Here is a 12,421-nt window from a genome sequence, read left to right on the forward strand (position 1 = left end):
CCATGCAAGGCAGCATTAAGATAGTGTGTGATTTAGTGGAATGCTCAGGAGTCACAATACTTGAGTACAGGCTGGCAGGGGAAAGTAACAAGATACAGCTATTGCTTATGAAGCAGTATTAATCCACTCTGGACAGTAGAGATTCGGTAGAAAATACAGACCCCATTCCAAGTTGCTTTTAAGCTAACTCTGTTTAATTGATTTTTAACTTATGTAATTTATTTTAACTTACCTAATTTAAGATTAAATAGTTCAGATGTGTAACAAACCGGCAGAAGGTGATGGCACTGAATATATGGTAAAAGAAACTCTAAAGAAACCCGTTTCCATGTATACTCAATGATGTTGCTCACACGTCCCCACCAATACTACAGTCTCACAAAGCAGTAATCTGGAAAGCCTGATATTACTGTGTTAGCCAACCAGTAAATATTAATATAGTGTTCTGGTATCGTTGCAGGTAGTTACTGAGCTCCTGCGAACATGCCACACTGAAATGAATCTGGCTGGGTTAGGCCCATGTCCCTCTGCCCCCAAGTTTGGCTTATTAAAGTAGAGCACAGCAAATATGCGGTTTCTGTAGGTAACATCAAGAGTTACCTACATTTGTCTTTCCTCATTTCACAACCCACACTCCTACCCCTAAAAATACACGTACTTCACCCACAGAACCACTACCTCACGGCCTTTTATTTCCTTTTCTTTTGGGCTGAATCTTCTAACCTACTTAAAAAAAAAAAAATATTCCCCAGCATGCTGTTATCTCTCATTATAGCACCAGGAAGGTGTGCTGGGGCCGAATTGGGCACAATGGAATTTGCCATGGGGAAACCCGCTGATGACAGCGGAACCCGCCCGCGTGTGAATTCCCGCGGCTCCTGCAACCCCTTTATAAGCAGGTGGAGGTGCGGTACGGCTGGCAGGACAAGCAGGGAGCAGCTGAGGACTCACCAGAGCACAGCTACTGTGTGGAGGAGAAATGGTTGGCTTTAGCAGCAAGAGCTTGGTCCTGGTTTCCCTGCTGGGGCTCCTGGCACTGCTCCTGTGTGGCACCTCTGAAGGTGAGTGAACTTACGCGTTCCGCCCCAGGGAGTGGTTCTCGGTGCCACTCTGCAGCGCGCCAGCCACGCCGCGGTGTGTGGCAGGACAAGGGTGAGCTGGAAGGGAATTGTTTCAGCGAAGTATGCTGCCTCTTGCTCCTCTTCTGTTGCCAGGGAGCTGGGATAGTCAGGTGGCTGGGCAGTGAGTACCCTAGGCAGCATGGCACCGTGGTCCAGATGGGGTTTATTTACTTTGTTGTTTTCCTTCCTTCCAGCACACAGCAACCAGGATTGCTGTCTCTCTTACACCAAAGTGCGTCTGCCTCGGTGGGCCCTAAAGGGCTATACTGAACAGCTCTCCAGTGAAGTCTGTGACATCCATGCAATCATGTAAGTTGCTTTTCAGAAGATCCTCTTGTTTTTTCTGACATACGTTAACCTTAGGATGTCTGGGCAGAAACAATGATTTGAACATTGTAAGCATCATTTTTCTTGCCTTTTCAAAACGTTAAATTTAATGAATAAATTGTATATCGTATCTGTAAACAAAAGATACAACTTCTTGCTGATAAAGGACTACTAACCGACAGGACAGGCATACAATGTAAATAATAAATCTGCCTGTTTAGGAATCAGCTGTGCAAAGACATGCTCTGTCTCCAGCTAAGGACCGCTCTAGCCAACACACGGTGCTCCCTTGCCAAAACCTGTTAACAGACACATAAGTGACAAGAGTTTGCTTAATTCAGAGATCGAAATTGTTTTTTCCATAAGATTTTAGCTCTCGTAAATGTTGATCTGTCACCATAGTTTGACAGCAACTAGTCTCCTTAGCCTCACAAATTATTTCTGGCATCCAACAAAGTTCTTTGTCTCACTAGTTCCAATAAATTGAACACAACTTTATGGTGCAAAATATGATCTGTGAGACTGACACAGCGATAACATTTAAATTTCATTAGCTGTTTCTTTTTGTTCATATAGCATTGGAGAGGTTGTGGAGCATCCCATATCTAACTGGCATTTACAAAAGCAGTTGCTGTTGTTTATCATATAGAGTAACTGCAACACATGTTTTTGACCAAAGATATCTTCACAGTATTTACTAGCAGAGATTTCTAATTATTTACTGATCTCTATTTTTTTTTCTCCCCAGTTTCCACACCTACAGCGGGCTGAATGCCTGTGTAAATCCTAGGGAGGGCTGGGTGAAGAAGCATCTTCTGTTCCTGAGGTAGGAATCTAAAAATCTGAATACTATGCTGATGAAAACAGAGCATGTATGAAAGCCTGTTTCTTACATCTGCTGGATGCCCCTTCTCACGGCAATAATAAACATTTGTCTTTCCATCTCCTGTCAGACGTGGCTACTCCTTTTTAGAATCTTCTCAGGGACAACCACGTCATATTTCCCTTTTTCTACCTGAGCTATTCTCTCAGGAAGTACTATATCTTGGAGAGAAACCTGTAATTGACCTGTGGCTGAACTCATTATCTGTATGTTCTTTCATTCTTTTAACAGCCATAAGCTTAAGAAGATGTCAATGTGATATGGTTTCCAGCAGGGAACTAAACACAGATGTGGCTGAAGCACCACTAGGCTCAGTGTCCTGGTTGGGATCATCATCTTGTACATTGATGTGTGCTTCCTCACCACTATCTCTGGCTTTTTCGGAACCGTTGAACTTGGGTTGATTCATATTGCATCACTCTTTTGCTTGAATTAAGCATTTTGTTAAAGCTTCTATTTTTACTAATACATCTATGTTACTAATGTGTCATAACAGTTCTGTTTAGTAAGGACTACTACTGTAAGCTGTTGTACAGAGTATGAAATTTGTTCAAGTTTATTGCATGTTATTTTTGTTATTTTCAGCATGTGTAAAGTGGGTTATTTATTCTGTTTATTTTGTTACTTCTTTGGCACTGTTTTGTGCCAAAATGTTTCATTTTAGCTGTAGTCAGCATTAGAACACTTCTTGAACTATTGTTAAATAAAGTCTGCTTGTGGAAAAAATGGAAATTGGAGTTTAAAAAAAATGTTAAAATGTGCACTCTGTGTGATATGTTTATTTTTAAAATTAAAAAAGGTAACTTCCCCTTGAAATTAATTCCTTTCACAGATTCACACAATGGTCAGGGTTGGAAGGGACCTCTGGAGGTCATCTAGTCCAAGCCCCTGCTAAAGCAGCTTCACCTACAGCAGGTTGCACAGAATCGCGTCGAGGTGGGTTTTTAATTACTCTAGACAAGGAGACCCCACAGCCTCCTTTGAATTGGGCAGCCCCTTCCAGTGCTCTGTCACCCTCAAGATAAAGAGGTTTTTCTTCATTCAGATGGAACTTCTTGTGTGGCAGTTTGTGCCAGTTGCCCCTTGTCCTGTCGCTGGGCACCACTGAAAAAAGCCTGGCCCCAGCCTCTTGACACTCATCCTTAGACATTTGTAGTCATTGACTAAGATGTATCTCAGTCTTCTTCAGGCCAAATGTTCCCAGCTCTCTCAGCCTCTTCTCATATGGGAGATGCTCCAGTCCCCTCATCATCTCCATAGCCCTCCACTGGACCCTCTCCAGTAGCTCCCTGTCTCCCCTGACCTGGGCAGCCCAGCACTGGGCACAGCACTCCAGATGTGCCTCACCAGGGCAGAGCAGAGGGGGGATCACCTCCCTCCACCTGCTGGCCACGGCCCTCCCAGTGCACCCCAGGGTCCCACTGGCCACCTTGGCCTCACGGGCACGCTGCTGGCCCAGGGGCACCTTGCTGCCCACCAGCACTCCCAGGTCCTTCCCCGCAGAGCTGCCCCCCAGCAGGTCAGCCCCAGCCCGTGCTGGTGCGTGGGGCTGCTCCTCCCCAGGGGCAGGACCCTACACTTGCCTTTGCTGAACTTCACCAGGTTCCTCTCCGCCCAACCCTCTGGCCTGCCCAGGTCTGGCTGAATGGCAGCGCGGCCTCCCGGTGCACCAGCCACTCCTCCCAGTTCCGCACCACCCCCAGACTGGCTGAGGGTGCCCCTGCCCCTCCACCCAGGCCGCTGATGGATGAGCTGCACAGGGCTGGACCCAGCACTGACCCTGGGGAACACCGTGAGCTACAGGCCTCCAGCTGGCCCCTGCGCCGCTGGTCACAGCCCTCTGAGCTCCGCCATCCCGCCCGTTCTCAGCCCACCTCGCTGCCCGCTCGCCTGACCCACACCGCCTGCGCTCACCTGGGAGGGTGTTACGGGAGACAGCGGCAAAAGCCTGGCTGAGAGGTCAGGGTAGGCACCATCCACTGCCCTCCCCTCATCTACCCAGCCAGTCATTCCATCCTAGAAGGCCACTGGACTGGGCAGGCGTGGTTTCCCCTTGGTGAATCCATGTTGACTACTCCTGATAACCTTTTCCTCCACATGCTTTGCATATAAGCCTCCAGCTGTAACAATTACGCAAATGTAGTCACATCCATTAAAGTCACTTTCCACCCTGCTCACTTCGTTTGCCCTATGGGTACTATGACATCTGTAGGATATATTTCCTTCCTTTCCCCAGAGAGCTGCTATATATGAAGCTTTTGCTTAACATGGAGACCTGTTCTCAGCTCAATTTCATCTTATTCAGACTTGAGAGAATTTCTCTTACCAGTTTATGTATTTATTCAGGAGAAACCTTACACATATTGTTATAGGGTTTGTTCCTGAGAAGGCTTATGATTTTGATAACAGTCTGCTCTTGACTTAAAGGGCTTGTCCACTAAGAATGATTATGGTTTTAATAACACAGTCTGCTCTTGACTTAAGGGACTATCTCTAAAGGAGAAATCTGCAGTGTTTTCCTCCCCTTTATGTGTTTTCTATAGTATCCTATGACTTCTGGCATACTGAAGTTTTCCTGATGCAGGATCTCTTGATGGAGGTCTGTAGACATTACTGCGGTACAAATGATGCCTGATAAAAGTAATGGGACTAGTAGGTAGGTGGGACGTGGATGCAGGTTGAATGGGGAAGGCTGCTCAGCTTTTTAAGTACTATTACATGGCCCACGAAGGCTTCAGGGATGTGACCAAGTAGGCCGTGTAGGTGTAGTCCTCTCATTGTCAGTACCAGAGTCTTTGAGATAAATCTATGCCTTGGCTTTTAGTACCTCTTGGTCATAGAGAAAGAAGCATTAGTTTTAATTTAATTTAAACTTAAATGTACAGTATTTTTGGTGTCCTTGAGAGAGGAACTGGTAGGTGTTGGATTTTTATAATGGTGTTCATGAGTGTAAGGCTGTTACTTTTTGATTTCAAAACTTGCTAGAACTTAAGCAATCTGCTTGTGACTACAAATCTGGGAATTGGCAGGTCTCTGTGGGTGAAGCTCTGAAGGAGCAAGATTAATTGGCTTAAATTTCCAGCAGGTGGATTCCATGTCCTTGATACTAAGGATACCATGTGAGAAGCTAACAGCCTCCCAGGGAGGAGTATTTACCTGTTGTGTTCCACTGGGTAATCTCCTAATTTCTGAGCAAACCTGCAGGGCTTGCTCTAGCTCTAGCGCTAGTGTGGACTCCTGCTTGGGCTCAAAGAGCTCACAGGCTAAATCAGGCACCAACAAAATGGTATAGACAAAATGGCTGGATTCATGTTAAAAGCATTGGAAGGTGAGGTTCCCTAAGCTTACCTTGGGAGCAGGCAGGCATTGGTTGAGAAGTTAGGAACCAGAGCTGTATATAAGCTTGGTATAGAAAAGCCCGGAGTCCAAGCTAGTGAATTCAAAGGAAGGAAGCAAAATAAGAAAGTGAAGACCAACATGTGAAATTCTGTGTGTAGCTCTTTGTACTCCCAGGCTGGGTCTGTTAAAAATTTTTTATTGCCTCCATAACCCATCCTTCCTCATCAGCCATGGCTCCATTGCTACAAAACTCCAGATGTTTCATCCTCAGAGCTATGATTTGTGGAGGTTTTTTTAGTGCCTCTTATTCTGGTTGATTTTTTTTTTTTTTAAACCAACCTCACTGGAGGAAAAAAAAATATTGAAGGCGCATTTTTGTAAGTAACCTTATGTGGCCAATTAAGAGTTCTGATGGCTCTGAAAATCATGATAATTTCTAGGAAAGCCTGAATCTTGATTACTTTGGTGTGGCTCTTCTGCACTCTGTAGGCAAGTTTCTTCCTTTATATCTTTGGCCTCATCTCCTAATTCAGCATGTGCAATTTAGTTGAATAATGTGAGATGCAGTATTACATGATCATTTGGGGACTTTTTCTATTCCATTTATCTTTTTTTTTTTTTTTTAAATTTTTCTTGCAAAGTGCCAATGAGGCTTTTCATTATGGCTTGGGTATCATTCAGATAATGGGTGTGAGAGCTTTCCCTTCAAAGTCTCAGCACAACTTCATACTTCAGTTCCAAAGCCTCCTGCTCTCACTGTATTGAGACTAGTCCTCAGTGATTCCTGTGCCTGCTGGAATATTGTTAATGAATCCTATTTGTACATACTCTTTTCTTTTTGAATTCTGCATTTGTTCCTTCTGTGTTATCAAGTGAAGGTAGCTTTCAGTCAATGCTCATCAAGAGCTGCTGACATTAGAATTTTTAAATATGATATACAATAGATAGGGTGCTGTGGCTGCTATTATATATTAAGCACAGTGTATTGTTCATGTAGCTGCTACTGTAAATAAAACCAGGCACTTGTTTAATAAGTCTTTCCACTTCCTTGAAATTATAGCATTATTCAAAAATTACGCAATCCGAAATACATACTTAAGGTAAAAGCATCAGATAAAATTTAGAATACTGTATGCTTACAAAGCAAATCTGTCACAGGAAAAGTAGAGATTAAGATGCTATTGTTAATTGTTGTTACTAAATTTACAAGAGCATTTCTACAGTTTTGCTTATATGATTTCAGTTATACCCCCAAAATAAAGTAACAATTTTATTTGTAAGCATCTGCATCCACATTTCTGTGTTCCTGAAATTTTGCTACTTCCTAATTTCAAATTGAAAACACAATTCATATTTTTTTTTTTTTACACTATCTTTGTATCAAGGAGACAAGACAGCCTGGGTTGAGATTCCCTGAAAAAACAGGTATGGTCTATATGGTGTCTATATACAGAATTGTGCTGGATACACTTACAACGTACACCCTATACTACAGGGGTTTTATCTACAATCACAGCCATGCAGCTGGACATACAAAAGAGTAAAAGAGGGATTGTACATGGCAGATTTTCCTAGACTAACAGTGCCAGCAAAGGGACATGAAAATCCAAGGAGAAGGAGCTACCCGACTCTCAGAAGAGGTGACTGATACAAGTGGGAAGTGATTTTTTATGGGTTTCTATTCTGTGGATCAGTCTGTATCTCAGGTTCTGTTAAATCTGGTTCTTCCCAATTGTTAATATTCTTACTATTGGAAAGGTTTCCAAGGAACATGTCAGATGCAGTCACTAAAGTTCATTAAATATATAATTAATTCCTACATGTATTAGTTTACAAACTTAACCTCTTGGTTAAATCTGTTTGCATGACCTTTGGGTCCAAAGCATTCCAGTGTATCAGGGTTTCACAATACTCTATCTCCTGGAGTATCTTGATTTACCTAAAAATCTAAGCTTCACAATGCTTTTTTCTAGCCCTCACAATTACAGAGAAAGCCTTGGAAAACAAAACATACAGAACATCTCAATAGCTTTTAACATCTAAGCTAGTTGTATGACGTTTTGATATCTGACTCCTGTTTTTGAATGGCAGCTGTAGTAGTGAAATTTAAAGTGAGGGTTATTGGCATGTTTCTTGCAGTGAACACTGCTTTCAGTTATCAGAAATTATGATCTCGAGCCACTTTTTCAGTGGAAAAAAATTGTTCTAGCTGAGGTTGAAGATATGTACGCTCTCTCTATCTGGTTTATAGTTTTTTTCTTCACTTCTTTACTGCTGGAGATGGGTGTAACGGCCCACAGGCTTCAGAGCATACTTAGCTTGCTCAAGAGCCCACAGGCTTCAGAGCATACTTAGCTTGCTCAAGAGCTAACATTAACCGTTTCCTGTGCTATGGTGAATGAGAAGACACGGGTAGATAGTTGTAGTAAGATACCAGATAAGCTTTTCTGTTAGTTGGGGGTTTCTCAGCCTGTGAAGAATACCTCACTTGGTAAGACATGCTTATGGCAACAATGCAGGAAAGAGAGACAAACCAGTTTCTGGAAATGGGAACAGTGTGGCCCAGCACTTGGGCTCCCTGGTGAGAAGGCCTAAATGTTACGATCCATTTAACATCCATTTAATATGTAGCTACAGTATAAGGCAAGCTAGGAAGCAAGAAACATTGCGACTGCACTTGGGGTACCATGATTAGTGAAGACATGCACCAAAGTGTACAAAAGACAGGACAAAGTATTTCGCATTTCTGAGTCAAGTACATTTGTGATGCAAATTGTGATTGTTTCTGGCCATGTGCCCGTAAGTCAAGGCAATACATTTATGTGTATGCAAAAATTTTATGTATAGGACGGTCTATTACGACAAAATTGCACTAGACTCTGCCTCTATCTTCTGGATGATAAAATTTAATCAAAACATAGATTGTTCTAGAAGGAACATGAGTTGCAATGGGATACACTCTGTACCAAAAATTCATATAACAAATACGGAAGTGACAGTAGATAGCATCATTAGGTACCAAGGGCAGAGACATTACAAATCTGTAAGAAGCTACAGACTCAAACCTGGGGGGAGAGGATAGCAAGGTGCTATGCACTGGCCAGTCAAGCTACCCGAGTTGTGTCAGTGGAGATGGGTTCAAGTAAGTGGTCCATTTTGCAGTGAAATTTTCATTTACAATGTCAAGATTAAAGCAATAGTTTAATATCCTTGCAGCATCGTTGGTCAGGCACAAAGCTAGCGAGAACACTACAAACTTACAAAGTAGGCAAATGGGAATTTGGGAACGACATAAATCAGAGCTGTGGAGTGGTCAGTGTAGTGATTTCAACTGTTCACTCAACGTGGCAGCATCTCACGTATGAATAAGCTTTGTTATATAGCTGTACTTAATACAAATCAAAATGTTCATGTAAAAGTTTGTCGTGCATATCTGAAAAATAATAATACTTTAGCTATACGCCTTCCTACAGTGATTCCTCTTTTCAAATGTACAGTTACTAGAGCTGGTTGAAAAATATATGTTCCAGTGGGCATCTGAATGTTTCATGTTGTTACAACTAGGAATAAATGGTCAAAATGTCTTTCAGAGACAATGCAAATCTGAGATACAACTGAAATAATGCAAATCTCAAAGATCTGTTCGCTATATAGCATCCTCCAAACTGGTGTGAGAGTGGTTAGTGCTGTATTAATGCTAATTACAATGAATGGATGATACACATAAGTATTGTTTTGCACATCCATATGAAGTACATCAAAATGATGGTAAAGAAACTGAGAAAACAAGAAACAGATAATGCAATGGGGCTACCACATTGAGTGAAGTCATATAGATATGTAGAAAACAAGATGGTTTATGTGAAATGCTTAATGAATTTTGGCATTAGAAAAATGAAACTTAAAAGCCCAAATGAGTTATTTTGACATTTTTGTTATAAACAATGGTGAGATGAATACAGTTTCACTTCAATGTAGCTATGTTTTCTAAAACAAAGAGGCTTTCACTACTTATATTTTTCAATTCTATTTTAGACTTACTAGAAATCCTGTTATTCGTCAGGAGCTTTTTGCTTCTTCCTGACTCAAAGTGGTTTGACCCAATTGTGTGTTAGGTATATGTGGGAGAAGTGCTCTTCTATTTTCCTCACTAGGTGCATCTGGATAACTCACTGCCTTTCATCTTGCAGCTCAGACAATCTGACCGCAGAATACTTGTGTAATTACCTGATAGCGTCAGCTTTGCCATCTTGACTAGATGATACAGAGCTCTCCTTAACCAAAAGGTCTTCAGTCCCCTACGCTCTGGGCCATGGAAAGAAAAATTAAAGGTGTTTCTGAGTTCTCAGAGAGGGTAAGATGAATATATTATATTCAGTTTTTTTGCATTGAGTTTTTTTTGTTGTCAGGTCTACCCATCAGCTTAGCAAGGTTAAGAGGAAAGGCTCTCCCTTAAAAACTGGACAGCAAGGAAAAAATTTCTTCAGCTAAGTGAAAATTTGCCTGAAACAAGTAAGTATGAAATTTGCCTGACTGCATGGGATATGTAAGCAGTTTGTCAGAAATGGGAGATGGAAGAGCAAAGAAAAGAATTACTGTTCCTTTCTGGTACTTTGTTACTTTCTCACTGTAGGTAAACACGACATGCATCTATTCATGTGAACAGAAACTTGTAGATTACATACTTTCTAGTCAAATAGCAACCAGTAATTTATTTTTTTATTATTATTTGAGGTAACTTTAAATTGATGACAACAGCTGCACAAAGACGAAAAACCATCTTTGGTAAAGAGAGCACTTTGTCCGTTCTACAGCACACTGTCAGTTCTTTTTCCCAGCATAGCTCTTACTTAGCAAACAGCAGACTCCCAGAATGTCGTGTTCCTTATACAAGTAATGTAGTTTTAACATTTTTCATGGCTGTAGTGTCATGATTAGCATTGGGAATAACAGAGCAGAAGTGAGAAGAAGCACTAACAATGCATAGAGAAGTGTACATGTATAGCGGTGTCTGTCTGTTCGGGCAAGAGGAAGCAGGTTATCTATGCCAGGATAAAACAACTTTGAAAAAAAATTACATAAACCCATTTAATTCATGAAGCAGAAACAAGGAAATACCTGAGCACAGACCTTCTGCATCTGACAGACCCGACAATTATGAGAAAGGACAGCATGCAAAAATGTCCTTTAGTAAAAGTTTACTGCACCCGTTACTAACATAACAGAAATAGGAAGTGGCTTTCTGCATCTTTCCCTTAACTCAGACTACTCTTGGGCTGGCCTTTCTGATTTAGTTCATCATACCACAGACTGACCTACTTCAGAACAAGTGGGTCATGATAGAACTTTAAATCAGGAAGCCTAAACCCCACTCTTCTCTGCAAGCGAGAGTGTGTTTGAGTCAGAAACATTTGCTTCTTGTTATCCTTCTTAGGACGGTACTTTGGCTGAAGAAAAGAGGTTTTCAGAACCTGTGTTGGTAAGAAAAACTCATGGTTCTCAAAAGGAAACTTTTCATTGTAATTGTATTAATTTTGCTTCATACTGCCCAGCTTAAGTGTCTCCAGCACTCTAGGTAAGTGTGTATTGCAGCCTTTCAAAGGATTTTGAATATTGACTGGTAGTGGGGTTTATAGTATCTTAACTTTCTGCCACTCCTGCAAACTTCTGACATAAGCAAAAACACACAGGGAGCAACTGATGTGTAAGTTATCTTTCCAGGCTGATAACATCAATACTTTTTAATCTCTGTACATAAAAGCTGATTATCTCACCCTCGATGAATGTCTCAGGATTTCATTTTTTCTTCCAGTGTAGATATTTTTTAACTCTTTATGGTGTCTATGCAGATTCTTTTAAGCTGGCCTTTCATGCCTTAGAGGCTTTGTGTGCTCTGGATGCTAAAAAATTTCAGGACAATTTTGTCCCAGCAGTCTAAAATGTTTCCTTCTAAAAGCATACAGTAGTTGTCCATTTCCCTGAACATGAAAAGGAGTTGCATTTCTGCTTAACAGTCAAGGTTTAGTGGTGTGTAGTGAGACTTCAGCTCAGTCTGCTGTATCATCAGAGTCCCTGCCTGACTAGTCCTCAAGTAACTGTGTTGAAGTCTTTCTCTTCACTCCCTCACTACAGTTTTTACTGTTGCCTAGGGAATCCAATCTGTGCTACCCTCTATTTTTTTATTTCTTTCCCTTTCATGAGAAAGACATACTGTTAGTTACTCCATTTTGCAGACAGGCTTGTCCTGTCTGGCACTCCAGGAAAAACTTCGTCTCAGCATAGTGTTAGCTCTTTGATCCCTGCTCAGGAGGTGGTCAACAATTTTTTTTCTAGTTGCTGTATAGGAATAGAGCAAACAAGTCGATTATGGCTGTGCCTCTTTGGGGCAGTCTGGAGAGCAGGCATGGAGCTAAGAAGGACCGACTTCTGCTGTGCCTCCACTGCTCCTGAATCTTCTGCTTACAGAACTTGCAAGGAAAGGATGCAAGAGCTGAGGCCTGATTTGACTTATCATCTTCCAGAGTCATTGTTGCCTCTTAACCCCAGGTGATGACAAGCTGTGAGGCATGTATGTTCAGATGGAGATTTACAGCAAGAAAGTGAGGGGAGAACGTGCTGAACCACCGAGTATTGACGTCATGGAGCTTTGCAGCCTTTCCATTTCCCTCTCCCCTGTTCAGGCTTTTTCCCTTTCTGTGTGTCATGAAAACAAAAAAAAACAACCAAACTTGTTGGCGTATGATATGCAGAG

The 12,421-nt window shown here is 41.8% G+C and overlaps 1 protein-coding gene across 1 annotated transcript; it reads left to right on the forward strand.

The window, feature by feature from the left end:
* Window positions 1-641: 641 nt before the first annotated feature.
* On the forward strand, window positions 642-3,007 carry CCL20 (C-C motif chemokine ligand 20). The gene is made up of 4 exons (XM_037407281.1): window positions 642-1,061; window positions 1,316-1,430; window positions 2,197-2,274; window positions 2,563-3,007. Exons 1-4 carry the CDS (start codon window positions 980-982, stop codon window positions 2,588-2,590), a joined length of 303 nt encoding a protein of 100 aa, XP_037263178.1. The 5' UTR covers window positions 642-979; the 3' UTR covers window positions 2,591-3,007.
* The last annotated feature ends 9,414 nt before the right edge of the window (window positions 3,008-12,421 follow it).

The sequence above is a fragment of the Falco rusticolus genome, chromosome 13, assembly GCF_015220075.1.
Source record: "Falco rusticolus isolate bFalRus1 chromosome 13, bFalRus1.pri, whole genome shotgun sequence".
Taxonomy (NCBI): domain Eukaryota; kingdom Metazoa; phylum Chordata; class Aves; order Falconiformes; family Falconidae; genus Falco; species Falco rusticolus.

What these genes read in the sequence shown, in the direction of transcription:
- CCL20 (XM_037407281.1), top strand. Translation starts at nt 980, where the DNA reads ATGGTTGGCTTTAGCAGCAAGAGCTTGGTCCTGGTTTCCCTGCTGGGG. An exon ending in TGTGACATCCATGCAATCAT is followed by an intron (nt 1,431 to 2,196) that starts GTAAGTTGCTTT and finishes TTTTCTCCCCAG; the next exon opens with TTTCCACACCTACAGCGGGC. An exon ending in AAGCATCTTCTGTTCCTGAG is followed by an intron (nt 2,275 to 2,562) that starts GTAGGAATCTAA and finishes TTCTTTTAACAG; the next exon opens with CCATAAGCTTAAGAAGATGT.